The sequence below is a fragment of the Natrix helvetica genome (assembly GCF_964273705.1).
Source record: "Natrix helvetica genome assembly, chromosome: 2".
NCBI lineage: Eukaryota > Metazoa > Chordata > Lepidosauria > Squamata > Natricidae > Natrix > Natrix helvetica.
The window spans coordinates 34,218,565-34,243,264 of NC_138552.1; the positions used below are offsets into that span (position 1 = coordinate 34,218,565).

A 24,700-nucleotide genomic window follows, 5' to 3' on the forward strand; every position below is an offset into this window, starting at 1 on the left:
GAGAAGAAATCTGTTGCCTTTACAGTTTTGCATTAAGGCCAAGTACATGAAATTGACCACACTCTACTTCCTGCTTTATTCTGTCATGCATCAGTTACTTACAACAGCTTTCTATTAGAGCTATTTAAACTATTTTGCTTGCCCTGGGGTAAGGTTTTTGTTATTCTCTTTGGTCAGACAACCATCTCTGGGGATGTTTTAGGTACTCTGTATCTGAAGCAAGGATGATATTTTATGAATGATTGGGCATTCTCTGGCAGCTGGTGTCCCTGAACTTTTCTAAGTGCAGTGGACCAATGAAGATTCTGATCTAACAAGGCTGTCTAAATAAAATTACACCATAGCAACCAATGTTGTATAAACTGAGTACTGTAAAACTAAATCTCACATATGCTGAGCCACAGTCTTCTGACGCACTATTTCCAGCAGTGTTTGGGAGAGGGAGAGAGAGAGAGAATGAGAATACATTAGGTACCTTCTGGAACATATTTTATATGATTAGCCCTTGGGATTGAGATTCAGAAAGAGAAGTCTAGTCAGTAAGGCAAAACATGGATAAGACATTTTTTTCAGTAAGTGACACAGGAACTTTTTCCCAGAAAAGGTCTTCTAAGATTCTCCCTTGAACTATTCAGAAAACAGCTTTTAAATATGAAGCCAGGTCTTGATTTGTTGGTTTGCTTTATTGTATGTGTTTAATTTCATCTTGCAGCTGTCCAAAATGAATTGATATATTGCATTAATCGTTTCCAATTTTAGATTTTCATGCTGTAGGAATCTAGCCATTTTGGTTTATAAATCATGAACATAAAATGCTAATATAGCATTTAAAAAGCAGTAGCAACAGCACGTAGACTTATACATCGCTCCATGTTTCTACAGGGGCATAGAAAATATGCTATACTAGGACCACTTCTGTTCTGTTTTAATGAATAGCTTGGTTGCCCATCTGCCATATCTCCTCGCCTAGAATTTGAACCACAAACCCAACTCACCAATGATGCTTTTAGAACGAGATCTGGTTTGCTGAAGGGTGATATTGCAGCTGGAAGTGCAATGAGAAGAAACAGTGGCTTGGGCTAGTCTGCTATAGTGGTTAATCTGTGGGATTAGGATTGAAGAAAGTCAAAATATATACTTTCGGCAAGTCACTTTATCTCAGCCTATGTTACTCCATAGGATTGTTCTGAGAAAGAATAAAAGGAGGGAATGCAATGAACACCACCTTGAATTCCTTGAAGAAAGTCTAGTTATCAATTAATCAAACAAACAATCACATTCCTATGACTTTTCTTATTGCTAGATAGCAATAGCACTTAGACTTTTAGAGACTTTTAGACTCTTAAAGTGCTTAGAGGGGGCTGTAAAGCACTTAGACCACTCCATAGTGCTTTATAGCCCTCTCTAAGAAGTTTAAAGAGTCAGCATATTGCCCCCAGCAATCTGGGTCTTCATTTTATCGACCTGGAGGGATGGAAGGCTGCGTTAACCTTCAGCTGTTCAGGATTGAACTGCTAGCAATCAGCAAAATTAGCCTGCATTCTAACCATTCTAACCAGGGCTCTGGTGGTGTAGTGGTTTAGTTACATTATGTTATTGAACAAATTATGTTTAAATCTCGCACTATATCTTAGTGTGTGATATGACCCAGAACTGTGTTTTTAATTCCTTGAATTGGCTTACTGTATTACAAGAGATCGATGCAAATCTCTTTGATTATTATTTCATATAAGGAAAACCAGGCATGTTCCCTAAAACAAAGAAATAAACTAGGTAAAGTTTTTCCCACTGCAATGAAAGGGGCATAGACTATTTTAAACTTTATTTTGCAGCAACTTTGCAAATGAAATTGGTTAACAAGAATTCCTTTATTTCTTAAAAGGAAATGTTGAAGTGGGAGGAATGGGATTCTGTTGAACTATGGAAGGAGATTGAATCCTTTTATAATAAATTTTGTTTCAGCGAAGGAAAACCATCACCCAGGAAGGAGCTACTTCATAACATAGATCCAATTTTCGTGGATCCATCTCCATGTAAGTTTCACATAATTGCTAGATCTTTTTACAAATCTGTGCAGAAGTACTAAAATGAATCCTGTTTAGTGGGACATGTTCCTAGCTACGAGTGTTATTTGAATCCTCCTGAAGACCAAGTGAGGATCTCCTCTGACTGTGAGAACAGTTAATCAGTGGAATAGCTTGCCTTCAGAATTTATGGGTGCGCCATCACTGAAGGTTTTTAAGAAGAGATTGAACAGCCATTTGTCTGAAGTGGTATAGGGTCTCCTGCTTAAGCAGGACGTTGGACTAGATTCTAGAAGACTTCCAAGGTCCCTTCCAACTCTGTTATTCTGTTCCCCTCTCCACTGGGAAGAACCTATAGGGCTGGTACAAAATATTCTATCTCATAAAACTATGTGATTTCATCCCTGTAGGGTACACAGTTAACCACTGTAAAGCATTTCCAGAAATTATAGTCTTAACTAGTGCACTTAAGTTACTCAAATGTAAATGTAATTCACAGTGTGGATCTGTTGTTGATAAACAGCTGCATGTCCCAGTTACAGATAATCCTCGACTTACAATTGTTCATTTAATGACCATTCAAAGTTACAATGGCATTGAAAAAAGTGACTTATGACTGTTTTTCACAGTTAGGACCATTCCAGCAACCACTTGGTCAAGTCATCAAAATTCAGACTCTTGGCAACTGACTCATATTTATGACAATTCCAGTGTCCCAGGGTCATCTGATCTCCTTTTGCGACCTTCTGATAAGCAAAATCAATGGGGAAGTCAGATTCACTTAACAATTGGGTTACTAACTTATCAACGCATTGATTCACTTAACAACTGAGGGAAGAACAACTGTGGTAAAATGGGGCAAAATTCATCTCAAAAATATCTCACTTAACAACAGGAATTTGGGGCTCAATTATGGTTGTAAGTCAAGGACTACCTGTACACAGTTCAGGCCAAAGGTATAACCACCTCCTCCAGTGCTATTTAAACTATCCCTTTTAACCTGGCTCTATCATCAGGCCTGGGTCAGAATGAGCGATGAATGCCTTGTTTGATGTTATGGTACTATGAATGGTAGGAATCTTTTTATGGACTTTCTCGTTTTAATGATGTAATTCCTTTTTTAAAACTTTTGTCTCTTATTTGTGTTCTATACACTGTCCTTCTATATGGTAGAGTTGCAACAGACTTGGGTGTCTTGTAATGCCCAGAAATGAAATAAAATGTAGTAGTTTTATTCTGATAGCTGTTTTATCTGATAGATGCACGGGCTCTTTCGTATGCAATCAAGTTTCTTTGTTGACCTCTTAGAAAAGAGAGGGGGCTGGGGGAAGCCCGAGCCCATTTCTGTCTCTGAAGTTCCAAGTCCTCTGGTTGCTTTTGCATTGTAACCATATGATTTGGAGATTCCACCCCATCTTTTTTCCAGTAAACATTATCTATTCCAAAACTCTTTCCAGGTTTTTTTCTTTCTTTGCCAGACACTAAGCTTTTCAATATGGGAATGATTTTAAGAACATTTTCATTGGAACATGTCACTTTTGCATTCTCTCTAGTTTTCTTAATGAAATTACCATGTAATAAGAAAAAGGTATCCAAAACTACAGCAGACACCTCCCTGCAGGTTTGTGGGTTTATGCTGCGTTTTTTATTCTTCCCATTTCTACAAAAGTGAAAGCAGAGCCACCACAAGCAGGTGTGTGTTCCACAAAAGTTCCATGACATGGAGGGTGCCAAAGGATAGTAATGATAGAGGAAGCAGCTCATCCAGTTGCTACTTTGTGCCCATGTGCTCTAGAAGATAAGGGGAATGAAATACTGGGAAGCCACAGCTACCACATAATGCACAAAGGTGCAGTCAATGGCACTCTTGACTATGCGTGCAAGAAAGAAAGGTTGGGAAGCAGAATCAAGACAGTCTCTGCTTTTTTTTTTCTCCTTTCCAAAGCAACTGTGCCAGAAGGATAAAAGATAAATAGTGCAGGCATGAGAGAGAGAGAAAGTAGATAAAGGAGTGCAAGAACAAGAAGCACATCGCTATCAAGGTCATAATAAGCATTCCAGGCATAAATTTGATCTTTCTGGAAGTCTAAAAAAGTTTTATGAGTTATTAGGTCAGCTAATTAATGTGCTGTATATAACCAGGGAGCCATGTGCTGTATAAAACAGTTGCTTTGAGTTCAGTATATTCCAGATAGTTCACAGAGCCCCTAACATCATTTGTTATGAGCAGTTGCTCTGGAGGAGATAAAGACAGCTGCCCGATGAATTAAGGTTTTGGTTTTCTCCAAACATATCTATTTTGTTTCTAGTGTCTGTAACTAAAAGTGGCATGCATAGGATTTGCCTACCTAAACCCTCACCACCATGGTCTTACTTACAATTTCAGCATGTAAACCACATGTAGTCATCTAGTATTTAATAAGGTTGTCAAATATTCTGAGATTTTTAATGATCTCACTGAGTTCTTAGATGAGATCCTAAGATTTTCGATGTTCCCACTCAATTTTGCAGTTTTGTCAGATTTGGGCATTCTCAATATACAATATTATGAGACTTTAGATAGGATTATAAAAGAGAGATTAAAGCCTAAGGTTTAGTGAGCATGGATGAACAATTTTTAATTTGTTATTTTGATGGTTTACCCCTAAAACAACATATAAATGCTGTTCTGGGAGCAAGATCATACTACGTAACAGGCTGTGGCCCATCCAGTCCTGAATTATCTTACTTATCCATGTTGGCAATGTCACAACTTTCAATATGTGCTCATGTGGATGGCAGCTTTTCCACTCATTTTGTACATTAGTTCTTTGAACACAGCTACTATGCGGAGAATAGTTAATTTAGATAAAGGACTTCCTTTGTAGCTGATTAATAAGTTGGAAGTCATTGTGGGAGATATATAGCATTCTTAATGCAGTGCCTAATATGAGCCAGATTTGATAAAGCCTTGGTTCCAGAACCACTTTTTAGTGCCTTGGCTATTTAGCTCTAAGTATATAAAATACATTTTATTAACATCTGACTTCTACAACCAACTCATGCCTCTAGGATTAAGATGTCCCTAAACTAGAAGGTGTGATTTGGTTATTACAGGGGTATCAAACTCACAGCGTCACGGCGTCATCACATGACATATCAGGACTTTTCCCCCCTTCGCTAAACTAGGCGTGGACATGGCCAGCGGTGATGCATCCGGCCCGCGGACTGGGAGTTTGACAGCCCTGGGTCATTAGTAATTGCATCTGTTTCAGCTTTCCTCTAGATGCTCAGTGAAGTGAAGTGTGGTTCTCTTACCCATCTACCACATTTATTTCACAATGATTCTATGAATGAAGGCTGAGAAAAAGTGACTCGTTATCAGTGGGTTTCATATTTGAATGGGGATTTGATTTAAATTTTCTCAAGCCATCATCTTACTGTGATTGCTAGTTGTTTAGATTTTGTGTATGTGTGATTTTGAGTCATTCTTGACTCTTGGCAATAGACTAATCACAGCAGTTTTCTTGGAGTCTTTGGAAGTGGTTTGCCATTGCCCTCTTGCTAGGACTCAGAGAGTTCATGTCTAAATCAGCAGGACTAGAACTCACAGACTTCTGGTTTTTAGCCTGGTGTCTTAACCACTATGACAAACTGGTTCTCTTTTAGATATTAACCACAATTAAATAAAAACAAAACCTATTGGCACAGAATGGCTGTTTCTCAATATAGTAGTAACTTAAATGTGTACTCTGTTATGGAAGACAGGAGCTCAGAGCTGGTGGATATGAAGATTGGGTAGGTGAATATTTGCTCTTACCATTTATTCAGCTGCGCTCAAACTGGTGACACTTTTCAGTACATTTACTACAAGATATTTCTATTAAACATTTCTGGCAAGAGATAACTCCCTCTATTTTAGTTTTGATTAATAGAATACATTTCAAGTCACTGTAACATTTCTGCAAAAACAATATATTCATATCTTCCAAGACATACCGTCACTTGAAAACAAAGTCTACTTCATTGTTATGAAAAGATTTCATTATTTACCTTTCTCCAGGACCATTTTCTTCAATCAATAAATGAACAAGTCTAATGTTTTTGACACATTTGTTTAATAGGATTATTTTACAGGTAGTACTCAACTTACGACCACAATCGACCTCACAATTTCTTTTGTTAAGTGAGTTTTGCCCCATTTTATCCGCTTTCTTTCCCCAATTGTTAAGTGAATCATTGCAGTTGTTAAGTTAGTAATACAGTTGTTAAGTGAATCTGGCTTCCCCATTGACTTTGCTTGTCAGAAGGTTGCAAAAGGTGATCACATGACCCCAGGACACTGCAACTATCATAAATATGAGCCAGCATCCAAGTGTCCACATTTTGATCACATGACTTCAGGGACGCTACAAATAGTTGTAAGTGTGAAAAACAGTCATAAGTCACTTTTTTCAATGCCATTGTACTTTGAATGATCACTAAATAAACGTAAGTCAAGGACTATCTGTATCTAGTTTTATTATTTGTGTGGCAAACTGGTCACATTTTAGGTTATATTCATGCAGAAATACTGAAAACTGAAAATTCAAAAAGGTTACAAACCATTAAGCACCACTGTGTTTTTTTTTGTTAGATTGGGTCGGATGAATGCAAAGTAATATTTACAGACTCATGGTGGTGCAGTGGTTAGAATGCAGTATTGCAGGCTAATTCTGCTGACTGCCAGCTGTTTAATATTGTTTCACCTGCTCGAGGTTGACTCAGCCTTCCATCCTTCTGAGGTTGGTAAAACGAGGACCCAGATTGTTAGGGGAAATATGCTGATTTTGCAAATAACTTGAGAGCTGTAAAGCACTGTGAAGCTAAGTGCTATTGGCTATTGCTATTATTTAAAATGCACTGGACCTGATTATTTGCATCTGTGTGTTCAAATACTTGTATTCATAGTTACCTGTACAAGAGTAATAGTCTCTTCTGAGGTTATAGAGATACGGGACAAAAAAAGGTTGTACTAGAGGTTTTAGGATATTCAACCATTCCAAGATTCCAGTCCCAAATAAGTGCACTGTTTCCTGATATGTTCTAGATCTTGGAGTAAAAAATAGAAAAAGTAAATGAAATAAATTGCTAGTAGTGCCACCCAATGTTAAAAAAAATTCTGTATTAAAAAAAAAGCTAAGAGGAATCACACTGGATAATATTTTTGTAGGCGACCACTAGGAAATTCCAGAGTGTTAGACAATCTTGGAAAATTGATAAAACATATTGGAAGAAGGCAATGCCAGATCCCTTTGTGTTGCTGTTGAGAAAGCAACATGAGTGTGTCCATGAAGCTTTCAGGAATCAAACTAAGATTTTTGCCTTACCTTCTTAGATTTGTTTGTATTTTGCAACAGCATTTGAGAGGTTTCAGCAAAGTGAGCCTCTGCAGGAAAAGGTAGACTATTATAATTATTATTTTTACTGAAAGCTACTGAACTGTTCTTGTTTGTCTGGTTTTAGTTGATTGCTGCTTTAAAATCCTCTGAAATTTGTGAAAGTGACATGATAGTTGCAATTTTGCAAATGGGCAATTTTTCCTGTGAAGGTATTATCATGATTGGATGCTCTTGTGTTGACTGAATTAGGGGTGAAAAAGATAAATGCTAAACTATGCATATAGAAACAGGCTCCAGGAACAGGATATTGAAGCTCTGTGGAGGGGAATTGATGTGCGCTGGCTGATCGAGCCCCCCCAAGCAGGATGAGGTGAGAATTTCCATCAGTGGACCACCCACATGTTCTGCAGAGTTGTAGGACAAGCTCTCCAAAATGAATTCAAAAGCCATTGTTGCTGTAATTTCCAATAAGCCAGTGAAGAGTCAGGAATAAATCACTGAGCTTCAAAACAGATAACGTCATGTGAACAATTAGGACTGGAGCCAATCCTGAAGTGATGCAAAAACCTTTGTCTGGAAGTATTCCCATTCACCCTGTTTTATATGCAAAATGTCTTGATTAGCTTTGTTTGAGTGCTGAGAATTGGAACAGTTTCTCTGAAAGATTAAATATCTTTCAAATATTGAGTTTTAAACATTGCTAGAATAATTATTATTTCCGAAACACGTGTTTGGATTGGAGGATCCACCACTGGTGATTTGCTCTATATAATTTCTAATAATAATAATAAACTTTAATTTATAAACCGCACCCTTTCCTAAACAGGACTCGGGGGGGTGTACAGTCATATTAAAACAGTATGAATACAAAATATAGAAATACTTAAATATACAAATAGGTAAACGGAGGAGGTAGGATATGGACTGTATAATATTTAAATTAAAATACAAATAAACATTAAAATTACCCTTAAAAACTACCCAATAAGATGTTTGCCAGGAGGTTAAAATGGGACTATAAATCAGTTAAGCCAGCTAATTGGAACAGGTGGGTCTTAAGCTTCTGTCGGAAGGAGCGGAGGTCGGTAGTAGTTCTAATATCGGGGGGGGGAGGTCATTCCAGAGGGTTGGGCCCATCACAGAGAAGGCTCTACTCCTGGGCGCCGCCCGTTGACACTGCTTAGTGGACGGCACCCGGAGGAGTCCCTCCCTGTGAGAGCGGATTGGTCGCAGGGATGTATGAGGTGAAAAGAACATTGGTATTTAAAGAATTACAAACACATATTGCCAAACATTTTCCTTTAAAACAGATTACCAACTTACAAAATAAGGGCTGGTATGATTCTACACACATTATTTTTAATTACCTGGGAAAACTATGACTGATAGGACATGAAGAAGGCTGCTTCTGTCCTTTTCAGGTTAAAAAAAAAAGCACAATTTTTAAGATGCAAAAAAGAAAAGGGAAAACGACATGGATTCCCTATTTCAGCTTAGAGATGTTGGTTTTATAATGACAATAAAAACGATAGCAGGGATGAAAAAATGCAGCATCCTGTATAACATGTTTCAGCAAACACAATGTAAGAAATTGTATCATTTTTTTAATACTTCAGGCTCATTTTCTGAAGTGCTTGCCCAGTGAGTAGTATTTCCTCATAGTTTTTTTTTTCCTAGTAAAAACAACAGTTTTGTGTTATCTTCAAGACTAACACATTTATTTTTGGATAATTGTTTGTGCATCTAATCTTAGTTGCCACAAGATCCTTTGCTGTTTTCATTGCAAAAGTGTAACACAGTTATCCACTGTAAAAAGTATTCTATTATTCCTCAGTTCCAATTTATTATGATATTGTTTTAATATTTTAAAAAAACAGTAAGGTTTATGCATCACCATGGTTAATGCATAATGGCCTGCTCATTCTTTGAAGGCCATAAACTTTTATTTGTAAATCACAGTTGTCTTCATGAAACACACGAAGATCAAATGAAGCATACTGTGTTTCATGAACCAACTGTGGTTTACAAACAAAAGTTTATAGCATACAAAGAGTGAACAGGGCCAAATAACCATCGTGATTTGTAGCCAACATATACATACAAGCACACATCCATATATAATATTATCTGAAGTGGTCCATTTGTAATATTCAATCAATTGCATCATGAACAGATTTTCCTTTATACACCTTTGGCTCATTATTTAAACTTGGATAGTTTCCCTGTTTGTATGTTTAATAAATAATGACAACATCACAGACACCTGACTCCTTGGTTGCAGAATCATAGAATTATAGGCTGGAGGGAACCTTGGAGGTCTTCCAATCAATCCAAGGCAGGAATCCTTATATCATCCTGGACAAATGAATATTCAATCTTTTCTTCAAAATCTCCAGCATAGAGCATCCAAAACTCTGGATGGAAAGCTGTTCCATTAAGCTAACTGAAAGCTGAATATTTGTTCCTGATATGTTTTACAATATGCAACTGAATTCGGTGCTGAATCAAATTGGAAGTGGAGGGTTTCACATATTTAATTGATGAATCAGAGCTGCCTCCTTGCCACTTCAAATATTTAAATGATGGCTAAAAAACAGCAAAGAGAAGTTCTTCTGTCTAGTAGCTATCTTGATTTTAGCAGATTAACTGCTGTATTTTGATTGTATTTTCTCAAAGTTCTAATAAGCTAGCAAAACCTAATGAAAAATATTGGAACTCTGACCACTTGCATATTTACATTACTTATAAAACACATTTAAAAACTTCACACACCTACACACTAACTTGTGTATGTCTGTTCAGAATTAAGTTACTTGGAATTCAGTGGAAACAGTTCTCATCCGGATGACATACGTAACTTAGAAAGAAGGACTTGGTTTTCCAGCAGTGGCATCCACAGTAACTTACAGCAATAAAAATAATAAATGCAACACAGCACATTATTAATGAATAAAGTAGCAGCAAAATATCAAAGATGAAAGAGCTAGAATAGGACATTTCAGAGATATGAAGTACCAAAAGCTGAAAATAATTCAGTTTCTGCACATAGCACATTTTTGGCGCAATCTAATATGCATCATATCAGAAAAAATATTTTTTAAAAAGTTTGTTCATTGACAACAAAATTATAAGTAAATATGTTTGAAAAATATACACCAGAATACACCAGAATAAATTTTAACATAGACTTGTCAGAAAACAATTCACAAATTAAAATTAAAGACCGAATTTCATTTATTTGCAGTAAAATTTACCAATTTACGTACGTTTTCCTGTCAGTATTAGAATTGAAGTCTAAAATGTTTGGAAGCGATCAAGCTTATGAAAGTTGTTAGCTACTCAGAACTGTTACTGAAATCCTTTTTTCTTGATCAATAATTTATATTTTTCAGGCTTTCTTGATCTTCTGTTTAGTCAGAATTTCAAACCGAACATCAAATTAAAGACAAACTGTTCCCTGATGAATACACTAAATTAACCATACTAAGAACTCACAAAATATATGTTTCAAATTAGGTGACTTATATGCATTGGAACAATATTTCAAAATGTAATATACACATTTGGTACAACTTTGCATCTTTCCTTTTGAAAAACAGTTCTGCAAGTTATTGATAGCTTGGCAACTCTGAGGGTGACGTCAGCTCTTCCATTGTGAAGGATCTGCTTTCTTTTAGATTGTCTTATGGCATTTCATCAAGTTTCAGTGATTCAGCTGAATTAAAAACCAGCTGGCTTTGAATCAAAATTCCCTTAACTGCTAAACCAAACATACTCCTAACCACACAGACTTTGCTCTATGGCAGGGGTATCCAAACTTGGCAACTTTAAGACTTGTGGACTTCAACTCCCAGAATTCCCCAGCCAGCTCTTAAAGTTGCCAAGTTTGGACACCCCTGCTCTATGGCCTGTCACATACAAACCCTCAAACTTTGTGTTCTACCATATTCAATTTTATTTTTTCATAATCTGAATTGAATAATAAGAGTAAGGTTCTACATTTAGGCAACAAAAACGGAATGCACAGGTACAATATAGGTGATACCTTACTCAGTAGTAGTAACTGTGAAAGGGATCTTGGAGTCCTAGTGGACAACCATTTAAATATGAGCCAGCAGTGTGCAGCAGCTGCCAAAAAAGCCAACACAGTTCTAGGCTGCATCAACAGAGGGATAGAATCAAGATCACGTGAAGTGTTAATACCACTTTATAATGCCTTGGTAAGGCCACACTTGGAATACTGCATTCAGTTCTGGTCGCCACGATGTAAAAAAGATGTGGAGACTCTAGAAAGAGTGCAGAGAAGAGCAACAAAGATGATTAGAGGACTGGAGACTAAAACATATGAAGAACGGTTGCAGGAACTGGGTATGTTTAGCTTAAGAGAAAGAAGGACTAGGGGAGACATGATAGCATTATTCCAATATCTCAGAGGTTGCCACAAAGAAGAGGGAGTCAAACTATTCTCCAAAGCACCTGAGGGTAGAACAAGAAGCAATGGGTGGAAACTAATCAAGGAGAGAAGCAACTTAGAACTGAGGAGAAATTTCCTGACAGTGAGAACAATTAATCAGTGGAACAGCTTGCCTCCAGAAGTTGTGAATGCCCCAACACTGGAAGTCTTTAAGAAGATGTTGGATAGCTATTTGTCTGAAACAGTATAGGGTTTCCTGCCTAGGCAGGGGGTTGGACTAGAAGACCTCCAAGGTCCCTTCCAACTCTACTATTGTATTATTGTATTGTATTATTGAATGATGATAAAAATAATTGAATCCTTGGCACTGGATGGTTGTTAATCAGAATTTGTCTATATAGTTACCATTTTAGTTTATTAATAATAGCTATAAAATTAAGAAAATTTTAAATAAGATTTTTATCAAATACATCTAATGTTGAGTACTAAACTCAGAATAGAAGTGCTATTTGCATATTTTTCAGGAAGAAATATTCTCCATTCTAAATTTTATGTTAATACTAATACTAATACTAATATGCAATCATGGATAATAATAATAATAATAATAATAATGATAATAATAATAAATAATAATAATAATAATAATAATAATAATAATAATAATAATAATAATAATAATAATAATAATAATAATAATAATAATAATAATAATAATAATAATAAAAAATTTGGATTTATTAGCCGCTCCCTTTCCAAGCAGGACTCAGGGCGGCGTACACTAGAACATATATAAACAAACATATATACAAAGACATACATGCACGGAGGAGGTAATAGATTACAACATTTAGACAATTAAAACCATTAACATACCCCAATAATAAAAACCCAATATACAATAAAAATTTAAAATTTAAAAAAGACAGTCAGGAGGAATATGAAAAATTACGGTTGAGCCAGGCCAGATAATTGAAAGAGGTGGGTCTTCAACTGTACACGGAAGGAGCGGAGATCGGAAATAATCCTGATGTCACGGGGGAGGTCATTCCACAGGGCTGGGCCCATCACAGAGAAGGCTCTGCTCCTGGGTGTCGCCCCCCGACACTGTTTGGCGGACGGCACCCGGAGAAGTCCCTCTCTGTGTGAGCGAATTGGTCGTAGGGATGTGTGGGGCAGGATGCGATCCTGCATGTAACTAGATAAAACCTGTAAGAGTGATACCCATTGTCATTGGGGCACTTGGTACCATGTCCAAGAATTTTACAAAATACGTCAAGGAATTTCAGCTTCCTGAAATAACCCCAGCCGAACTGCAAAAAAACGTGGTACTCGAAACAGTGTACATTTTAAGAAGATACTTAGTTGACACCTAGGACGCGGGCAGCAACCCGTATCAATCATCAGTGCCAGTCAATGACATTTGTGATACATTTTTAAATGTTCAGTTGACTGAATTTCATGTTTAATGAATAAAAGAGATAACAACAACAACAACAACAACAACAACAACAACAATATATGTTAAACCTATATGCCATCCTATTTTAAATGACTCTGGGCAGCTCACAAAAATAAAAATAAGTAATAAAATAAAGATTATAGATATATATTTGTATCTCTACTGATTGCAGCTTGGACAAATCTGCTTTTTAAGCCGTAGATCTATGACACTGTAATAAAAGACACTATCCATTATGCCTAGTTTAAACTTAAAAACTAGTTTAATTTAAATTCTTTCACTGCCTATGAAATCTATAAGATCAATACAACTGCCAAAATAAATATATTACCTCATAGTAGGTTCAATGTGTTTCTGTGTGGGAGTTGTTTTTGCTTTGCACACATACATAAACACATACACAATAATTATATATTGGCAAAATGCATTGGCTACAATTTTATTTTCAGTTATTTGCTTATAGTTTCAATCATTTCATTAAGATTTTAGCATCCATAACGTATTATCAGATTTTGGTGACAACCACTAATTGACATTCAGAAACAGTATCCGTTATCAGAGAGAAAGAGGGAAATAGATGAACCCTCTACTGAAGATACAACAGCAATTAAATCAAAAGTCTGTGGAGTTACCAAAATGAATAATTTAACAATTATATTCATTTTTGGGGTAAACGTGTTTAATAATATCTTAATATAGTTTCTGTGGTTTGGTATTTATGCATATCTATATTCTGCTGAATCAGTACTTTTTCTTTTCTATGGAATTGCCCATTACCTTTTGAAGTAATATTTTATAATATGTGAGTACTGTATTTAGTTCATAATAAATCACATTTGAATTCCAGTGACATTATATATTGCATCTGCAAGAATACCAGAAGAATTTGTCTTGATTATTGGACACTTAGCCCCTTTGGGCTCCATCTTTCATCCAGTGCACAAGAGCTAGACATGTTTCTATGAGTTATTGTACAGCTAGGTTGATTTGTGCCATTCATACTTCTTTTTCAATATTAGAAGAATATAAAATTGATATAAAGAGAACAAACATGCAGTGTAAGGAAATGGAATGAACTGCTTTTGGGTTGAGTGCACTTATATAACCTCTTAAAAAGAAGCAAATATTTTTCTTTATGCTCAGGCAGATAACATTGTTTGAGGGGGAAAAGTTAACAAAACTCATAAATACCATAAGTGATCTCCTACTATTAACTTAGTGCATTTAAACTTGTCAAGTACACATAGGTTGCCTAATCCAAAAGTGCCATAAGAAAATTGTTTATCTTCATACTTGATCATGATGTTCTACTGAAAAAGAGTTCAATAAACTGCAGCTTTACCAAGCTGTGTGTGGGAAACGAAGAAATGGTTTATAATATTCTTATATTGCAGCAGTAAATTCTACTATATAAGCACAAAATTCTAAGCACTCCCCCTTATTTTGTAGTGGGATCATGCTGGTAGGTAGATTAGCAGTATCACTTGGTATGTGTACTGTTGCTAAGGATCCTAAAAGAAATAGCTGATTCTTACATTCTACTGCCTAACCAGTATATCTGAACAGCTCCCGTTGAGATTTTATTTTTCATGATTAAAATATTTTAATGTTAAAAATGAGGTGCTGGTATGTTGCAAAGCAAAGTGTCAAAATCCAGTTTTATTTCTATTTCCCCAAATGTCTCTGGGTCCCAAAGCATTTCATAAAATTTATTTTAGAAAATAAAAGTAATTGGTATCTATTCTTTTAAAAGTACATATGTTTAAAAATTATCTCCAGAAAAAGAACAAAGATAAGCAGAGGTAAAGGATAGTGCTGTGGTCTTTGAGTTAGAGCAAGAGTTGATTTATTCTAGTGGTTTGGTAGTCTTTGATTGGTTTGGTCTCTCATGGACATCTTGTGGATAGTAAGGCTTAGCTCCATGGCAAGACATTCTTATTATGGCAGATATTCTCAACAGCTCCTGAAGATTAGGGATCCCAGAAATAGGTTATGCCATAGACCAGGGTGTCAAACTCAAGGCCTGCGGGCTGGATCCAGCCCGTGGGGTGCTTAGATCTGGCCCGTCGGGCTTCCCTGGAAACAATGAAGGACTGCCCTGCAGTGCCTCTGACAGTAAAAACGGAGCTCGTGAGGACCGCGCACGGTCCTTCTGGGCCCCGTTTTTGGCTGTGACTGCCTCCTGCAAGCTTTTGCCAGTGAAAACTGAGCCCAGGAGGGACGGATATTATAAACAGCTGCACTATCAACTGCTGGAAACATTTCAGCTGTAAGATGGAAGTTGCTCCTGCTCCTACTGCTTTCTGCCAGTTTCCCTCATGGAAATGCAACAGAGAAGCCTGCAGGAAGTCGCTCCCATTCTCACTGCTTTTCTGTTTTTCTGTTTAGGTAAGGAAATACCTCTGAAATGATAACCCATCAGGTTGCGAGCTGTCTAGTTCCTTATAAATGCCTCATTTTTGTCATTGCAAAGTAACAAATTCCTATCTCCTTTTTTTATAAGTGGGAGTGTGTCTGATAAATTTGTATTAAATGTGTATTGTAGAGCATCCAAAGTTTTGGATGATTAAGAGGGCGCTGAATGGTGAAAGGCTGAGAACTGCCGAGGATGAGGATGAATAGAGGAAAACGAGCAAGGCCATATCATACCTATAGGACAGTGATGGCTAACTTTTTTGCCCTCGCATGCTGAAAACACGCATGCATGCACACCCATTATGCAGTGCGCACTATCCCCGCACACCTGCCCCCATGCATGCATGAGCGACCCCATGCATGAGCACATGCATGCATGACCCCTGCCCCACGCATGCATGCACACATGTATGCATTACCCCTGCCCCCCACTCATGCACGCACATCTCCCATATGCACTCCTTCCCCTACACATTTGCGGCAGAAACCTGCCCATAAACCAGCTGCCCGGCAGGAGGCCTGCGCACATGCATGGTGGAGCTGTGCTGGGGTTACACATGCCATAGGTTCGCTATCGCGGTTATAGGAGAAGCCCAATTGTCCTCCTATCCTCATCTTCTGACTATTTTGGGAGGAGGAAAAGTTGGGTTGTAATTTTTCTCAGATGTTCAAATGTTATAAATGTAAACATATTTATTAAAATATAAATTTATAATACAAATACTGGGGAATAGTATTTGAGTTGTAATCAGTGCATTGTGCTGATAAACCAATACCAGCAGTGCAGTTGAAAGGCATTCACACTTGGGTGTCTCCTATGGACTGAAGTCCTAGGATGTTCCCTCCTGCTTTCCTGAGAATCAAGTAAACTAAATAGACCACTTTTTCCCATTAGCTCATTACAAAATATAAGCTTGGCGAGGAGGCTAATATTTTTCATCATTTCTACAGGATAATTGTTCCCTCCCCTCCTTGGACTTTTCCTAATTATTTTGTTAAATAACTTGATTGCTCCTTAGTAACCTATGACTATCACTAAGTGTTGTATCTTATTATTCTTGATGAATGTATTCTACTTTATTTTTCTTTATGTACACTGAGAGCATATGCACCAAAGACAAATTCCTTGTGTGTCCAATCACACTTGGCCAATAAAGAATTCTGTTCTGTTCTGTTCTGTTCTGTTCTGTTCTGTTCTGTTCTATTCTATTCTATTTCTATTGCTGTGCTGTGCTGTGCTATTCTTATATGATCTTCACAGGAAACTTTTTAGTCTGGCATAAATTGGTGAAATTCTAATTAGGAATCAATGAATTGACAATCAATAAAATGTGATCTTCTGTAGAAAAGTCATACCTATCTGTGCTGGGAAACAGAGGATGAACCTTCATCACTCCATTTGTCAATAATGTTAAATAGCTCTTATCTTTAGAAGATTACTGCTCTTCTTTTCATTTGTCATTTGTCAAAAACGTCTAAGAAGGTGGCAAATGCTATGCTTTTTTTAGAAATTTGATATCTTGATATCTCCTCATTATTAATTTGCTTCAATTTTCTTTTATTTATCATATTTCCTGTACTTTGCTTTATGATTAGTCTTGGGCAAATAATGCATCAATAAGATCACAAAATGAGGGAAGGTCAATAAAATTTCATTGCAGTTGCAAAAGTCTTTGCCTTTTTCATCCTGAAGCTACCAAATATTTTCTAAATATACTGCAAGTCTTTAGAACAGATATGAAAAACATAGGAATAATAGGGAGATAGTTTTTTTCCACTTGTGCAGATTTGACTAGACACATTAAATCAAATAAATTACATTTAAATATTGTTCCAATAATTTTCTTCTCAAGAATTAGAGAAGCCTAGCTACAGTATATGGACAAAGACTTCCTGCCTGCCTGCCGCCTGTCTCACAAATGTAACTCTAAGCAGCATGCAATAAACAGTTAAAAATAAGTTTAAGGCAACCATTAAAAACAATGATACATACAAAGAAATAAGATTGCCAGAGAATGGCCAACATCCTACTCACAATGTAACGATCTCACAGGCTCTGTTTCCATGGGATCCCCAAGTTTGATGGAAAAACCATATTTTAAGAAATTTCTGGAAAGACTATACGGACTAATCTTACCCCAGAAGGAATGATGTTCTAAACTAGATCTTATTTCTGTCTTGATTTGTATGTATAATTTTCTTTATTGTAACTTTCAGGTTTCTGTGTAGCACTGCCAGAAATTAATAAATTGGTAGTGGGTTTTTCCCCCCATTTTTAAAAATAAAATAAAATTTCTTTAAAAAGATTGGGGAAACAACTCACTGTGATCTTCTTGAAATAGAAATTGATTTATTTACATATTTTACTAAATTTATTGTAACCATTTACTCCGGCTGACCTCAAGGACCTACAAAATCAAAAGATTAAAACAATTATAAGGTTTAATAGTATTGTAACACAGCACAATAGCCCTTCTAATGATAATTTTTTTTAAACCTGATCTCTTAAAGTAATAATTAAAGACTAATTGGAAATTTGAACGAGATAAAGTTTTGATAAAGACAAATCCTGGTTATTTTATAGTTCACTTAGATTAAAAGATAAGGCCTGGAACTAAACTGTTCAAGTTGTTACTGTCACTTTTCTGACTTGCAAAACCTTTCAACTTGAACAAAAACATACTGATATAAAACTGATATTGTCACCATGAAAAAAAAAAACCAGTAGAGGATTTATATCTAAATATCAGGTGCTAATAGTTCAAATCAGGAGTGAAGAAGGTTGAATAACATTGTTTGGTTTTTGTAAAAAATATTTATCCGATATTATCTGTGCGTTATTGCCATAACAGTAATGAATCACAGTCTAGATAATAAATTGATTTTATCAGTTCCTTCAAAATCAGTTTTCCATTAATTTTTTCAAAGGTCAAGGTCACAGCTATTCCTCAAGCATTCTTATTTTAATAGAATAACTGAAATTGTCTGAGTCCTGCAGAAAATTCATTATCGCCATAAAGCTGCAAAAGGTCACAAAATGTCTTTCTTCACTAAAGGAGCAAAAAAATTTTTTTTTTATTTTATTTCTCCAATACTTTATTATTAGAGTAGAGCCTAAAGGAGTCTTTGACATTTCAGCATCTTCCTCCTTCAGGGGAAATAATTGTTTTCATATATCATGATTTAGAAGATGACAGAAAAATTAGTGAAAAACAAACACAAACCTTTCTGCTCTAAGGATCCTCCATATTATCTTTTGTTCTTAAGTACCTCGCCAGCATGCTGTCATGGATACTTTTTGCATCTCTCTGTGCAACATTGGTAGTTGAATCTATGAGATCTCTCCCAATACACATACTGTATGCAAGACACTTGAAATAACTTTCTAGACTCACATACTGTAATATTTTCCTTTCTAGATTAGAATTACTGTTTTATTATGCCATCATTTTGCTTCAAATATAGGACAACCATGTGCTTCTAGTTGACTATCTGAGTCGAAATAGGGATCTTTTTTCTCTAGTCACAATATTTTTCTTATATTTTATTATTTAGGCCATCAGTAATTTCAAGGGATGTAGTGGTAATGTATCTGAAGAGAGTGGGGCTGTATTGTAGGTAAAAGGTAAAGGTTTCCCCAGGATGGGCTGCTACGGGTTCTCCCGGGTTCTGGAGAATCCGTAGCTAATGTTATGGCTGGTTTGGAGAACCTCCAAATCCCACCTCTAGCTGGACCCTCCTACCCCACCCCTCCCAGGAGTCTCATGTGGCCCATTTTGGATGCGGGGTAAGTGTAGGGCCCGCACGGAAGGTCAGGGAGAGTGGAAAGTGGGCCTCCTGGAAGTTCCAGAAGGCCAAAAATAGGTCTCTTTCTGGCCTCAGGAGGACCTCCCGAGCCTAGGGGAGGCAGTTTTCGCTCTCCCAGAGGCTCGAGGAAAGCATCCGGAGTCTTGGGAAGGTGAAAACGCCCCTCCTCCACCATGATGCAGGAAGCCTAGTAGGCCACACCCACCCAGCGGGCAGAGAAACCATTGCTGAAATTTTTGAAGCCCACCCCCGTGTTACCCTATCAGTTGTGCCTGACTGTAGGGCATAGTAATCATCTCCATTTTTTGACCGAGGGAGACAACATTGTCCGAAAACAATCTCTATGATCATGTGGTCAGCATTACTATATGCCAAAGGTGCATGGAACACTATTAACTTTCCCACTGAAGTGGTACATGTTAATCTCCTTGTGTATACATGCTTTTGAACTGCTAGATGGACAGGAGCTGGGGACAAGTAGCAGGAGCTCACCCAGTTGCGCGGAGCTCGGGTCTCAAACCTGGGCTGGCAGCTGTCTAGCTGGCAGCTGAGAAGCTCAGTGTCTTTAACCACTAAGCTATCATGCCCTTATTGTTCTGTATTGTAGGACACTGATAAAAAAAGTGTACCAGAGATTTGACTATCAACTTTAGGGTGTAGTTGAGGGAGGAAAGGAGAGAGAAAATAAGACATTGTATCTTCAAACATTGCCACTATTTCAACAGTATAGTTTTAAATTCTAGAGGCAGGAGAAATTTCTCTGGGACAATAGGTGCTTAAGGCTTGCTCAATATTACTTTCAAATTAATATTCTTGAGAACTGCAGTTGATTGCAGAACACACGCAAGTGTAAAGAGTCACTTTTGTGACTTTGCTAACTTGTGAGACTATATTACTTTATAATCTGATATTTAAAGTTGTAGAGTGGAGAAGAATACAAGTAGTCCTCCATTTACAAGAGTTCATTTAGTCGCCATACAAATTACAAAGTGGCACTGAAAAAATGACTAATGACTATTTTTCACAAGTACAACCATTGCAGCATCCCCATGGCCATGTGATCAAACTTCAGATGTTTGACAACTGACTCATATTTATGACGATTGCAACGTCCCAGGGTCATGTAATCACCTTTTGCAATCTTCTAATAAGCAAAGCCAATGGGAAAGCCAGATTCACTTAACAACTGTATTACTAACCTAACAACTGCAGTGATTGACCTAACAACTAACAATTGTGACAAAAAAAGGAAGTAAAATGGGGCAAAACTCACTTAACAAATGTCTTGCTTAGGAACAAAAATTTGGGGCTCAATTGTGATCGTAAAACAAGGCCTACTTGTATTTCATGTGAAATAGCATGTTATACTATGATCTTGGTTTTCTCCAGTTTCTTTTTCAAGCGTTTATTAGATGTATAAAAAGGGGGAATAAAGGATGAATATTTCATCCTTTTATACAAATGTAACTGGAACAGGAAAACTGTTGTTGGCAGAGCACAGCTGAAATCTTGAACTAATGAGTGGAAACATTCTGGAAGCAATTATTTTACAAAGGTTTTCTTTTCTTTTTAAAAACTTTTCTCTTATTTCTAAATGTCTGTTCAGAATATCTGAGGCACCAATATTTCCTATAACTCAGATGGTCATGGAATCATGAGTTTTAAGCATTTTTTTTAGATCACCAATATTTGGGGAGTGTTTACAACACAATGGAAAGGATTGTGCTTGTGAAGTTTCTGAAATTGATTTAATTTATGTGTGTTTTTAATTGGTTGTAGAGGTTACTACTTTGAATACTTAAAATCTCTTGATGCAAACACTGCCAGGCTACTTATCCCTGGAGAAAATACAGTAGTTTGCAGAGGAAGCATCATTTTCCTGGCTTATCCCCAATCCCAACCTCTGTTTTGGTGTATAAATTATAAGCTGGTAAATGGTATCATTTTAGTTATTTGTGTGTATGTTTGTATATTTCTGTCTGTCTTCAAATGTGCCTTCATTCACTTTTTCTGGTTTGGTTCAACTCTTTTGAGCAATGCTGCAAAGAAAAGCATAGTCAGCCCTTGAAATTATTCTTATACTTGAGAGAATAACCTACAAAATTGCTTATATTGGGGGAAATGCATCTAAAAATATGCACAAATGTAATTTTTGCTTTAAATCTCAGATGGGGAAATAGAATGAACCATGCTTAAGGCTGGAAAAATAACAAATTCAAATTGGCAAGTAGGTAATTCTATCCAAATCATCTAGGAAAAGTTAATCCACCAACAGTATATGGCAATCCATCAGCATTTATTAAAACCTTTCATTTTTAATATCTGTCTGGACTTCAGTACTTGTCTGACTGAGTGCTTGTTTCTTTTTTCTTTTCTTTTTTTTAAAACAAAGTTTTATTGGTTTTTTGGTGTTTTGCAAAAGGAAAAGGTATGGGGAAGGTTACAAATTGTGGCAGCCGCAAACTGCGGTAGGTATACGCCCCCTCCAGACTCATGGTGTACATTTGCATAGCATTCAAATATTACATAATAACATATAGTCAGTGTGGTAAATTCAAAAATAATTTCAATCAATTTGTATCATGTGGATTTTCTTACTTATTTGTGTGATCTGAGCTTTCTTGATGTCGCCCCATCTCCCCCCGTTGGCAGTGCTCCGGCCCCTCCCGTGTCTTGTGTATCTACTGGGATGTCTTCTGGTTTTTCTAGGAGTAATTTATTTTTTTCCATAAAGGCCTGCGCCTCTATGGCTGTGTTAATTCTGACCCTTGTCTCCTCCCAGAATATTAACATACCTTCAGGCAGCAACCAACAAAACCACACCCCCTTCTGGTATAATTTATTCGCCAATTGCGAATAATATTTTCTTTTGTCCCTCACTTTCTTGGGGATCTGTTTCAGTATGGTTATCTCCTTATCTTTGTGTGTCAGGGCTTGTCCCCTTTGTGTATTCAGAATTTCATCTCTTGTGCTTTTCCTAAGAAATTTAATGTGCACCTCCCTGGGGACATTGTGTGTTCTAGCATATGTGGAGTTCACTCTATAGACCAGGTCTATTTCCCACCCCATCTGTTGTTTTTCTTTCTGGGTATACTCAGCCAAGATAGTTGTCATGATGTCCCTAATGTTTTCATCATCTGTCTCCATCACATTCTGAAATCTAAGATAAAAGGACATTCTCTCAAACTCTATTTTCATTTGTTGGGTGTCAAGCTCTTTGTTTCCCTTTTGCACGCCCTCCCCCCCCCATCTCAGCCGCCCCCTGCTCCAAGTGATCCAATCTCTGTGAGTTCTTATCAATTTTTTCCTGGTTCCCTCTAATTTCTTCTTTCATCTCCTTCAGCTGTTTCTTAATTTCCTCTTGTCCCTGTAGAATTTGTTGAAACATTTGATGAAACTCCAAGTCCGTAGTTTTAACTTGTTTAAAAGCTGTCAATGTTGATTGCGTGCTCGGACTTGAGGTTGCAGATGTCGGGGCAGAGGCAGCAAAGCCGGACTTTCCAGGAGGTGGTCTTTTAGATGTCATTGTTAGTAATAAAGAGTCCAGTCAGTATAGAGAAGAATCAGTCAGAGTGGTAGAGCAGCCAAGGGAGTTCGGGGGGGTAGAGAGACCAGGCACAAGGGAACTCTCTAATCACCCTGGCAGGGAACAGACGTTTTTCACTCCAGAAAGTTCAAAAGCAAACAATCCACAAGAGAAGTATCCAAATAACACGGAGACAAAGACCGGAAGCCTGAAGTTAAAAGGTGGAGTCAAGTTCAGCTTTCATGAAGACAACGGAAGTGTGCCATCTTGCCCTGCCAACTTCGAGAACTGAGGCAACAAATAAAGTTTTCAGGATTCAAAGTTCCCAAAGATCACATTTTCTTGAAAGGGTTAAGTCTGAAGATCCATTTAGTTGGAGTGTGACCTCATTGGTTTGGCTCACTGAGTGCTTGTTTCTTATCTCCCCCCTCCATTTTTTACTTGAGGTGCCTTAAGCTATATATTGTATTATCTGATGTGAAGCCAACATTCTGCATGCACAGAAGCGTTTGGGTGGGTGGGCAGAGCCTCCCGTTACTGCCACTACCATTTCGCCTGATCTGGGGCGAAGCCCACCTCTGAAACCAATGCTTGCAATTCTGAACTATATATCATTTAAGATCCATTAAGCTGAAGCAGCAACAGTATAATGCAACGTAACCTTCCCTGATACCAGAATTGGGATAATGGAAATGTAGTCAAAACCACCAGGTGGGAAAAAAACTGCTGTAATGCATTAAAGGGTAATCTTAATTCAATGCTAAATGATGGTGTAATTTTAACACACAAGGATAGAATTTAAAACTGTATTGAATGATGGAGGAGGAGGAGGAGGAGGAGGAGGAGGCACTAAAGCTAGTATATTATGAACACCAAATGAGCAAGGCAAAGCAAAGTATCATATGACCAGTAAATTAAAACAAAATAGCAGGCAAAGCAGATGACAACAAGACCTGGCAATGGCTAAGAACAGAAAAGTTGAAGAAAGAGACATAGGGGCCTTATTCTGACTGCACTATATCAAGCCTTCAGAACAAATGCATACAAAGTCAGAACTGAGAGGAGAGCAACAGACAGCAAATGATGTGTCTGCAAAGAAGCTGAGGAAGCAGTAGACCACCTAGTTAGCTGTTGCAAGAAGATCGCACAGACTGCAAACACCTGATCAAATAACCTGCGTAGTGGCACCCTGATTAGAATGCAGCATTGCAGGCCAACTCTGTCCACAGCCAGAAGTTCAATCCTAACTGGCTCAAAGTCAAATCAGCCTTCCATCCTTCCGAGGTCAGTAAAATGAGGATGCAGATTGTTGGGGTCAATATGCTGACATTTATAAAGCATTATGGAACAGTATATAAGTCTAAGTGCAGTAATAAGTCTGTTGCTACAGTTAAGCACCCTGTACTAATTGTCCCACCACTCTAGCCTTTGTACATATAAGGCTTTTTCTTTATATTACATTTAGCTTAAATAAGTAATGCATTTGAATGTTTTTAATTAGCCAGTGAAAGAATGTATTTAATTTTTTAGCCCATTTATACCTCCTGCTCTCAATTACACTGTCTTATAAAAAGAAACTTCATGAATGCCTGAAGTTTTTTTAAAAATGAGAAAGAGGTCTCATAACATCAAGGCCATGTATAAGAGTGTGGAACATGCATACTTTTGTAAGCAGCACTCAAAATAACACAA

The 24,700-nt window shown here is 37.2% G+C and overlaps 1 protein-coding gene across 1 annotated transcript in view; it reads left to right on the top strand.

The window, feature by feature from the left end:
* The window catches only part of ARSB (arylsulfatase B), a 78,544-nt gene that overhangs the window by 28,943 nt on the left and 24,901 nt on the right, over nt 1-24,700 (top strand). Inside the window, exon 6 of the mRNA XM_081942481.1 lies at nt 1,963-2,033. Within this exon, the coding sequence (XP_081798607.1) occupies nt 1,963-2,033 (71 nt within the window). The remainder of the gene's footprint in view (nt 1-1,962; nt 2,034-24,700) is intronic.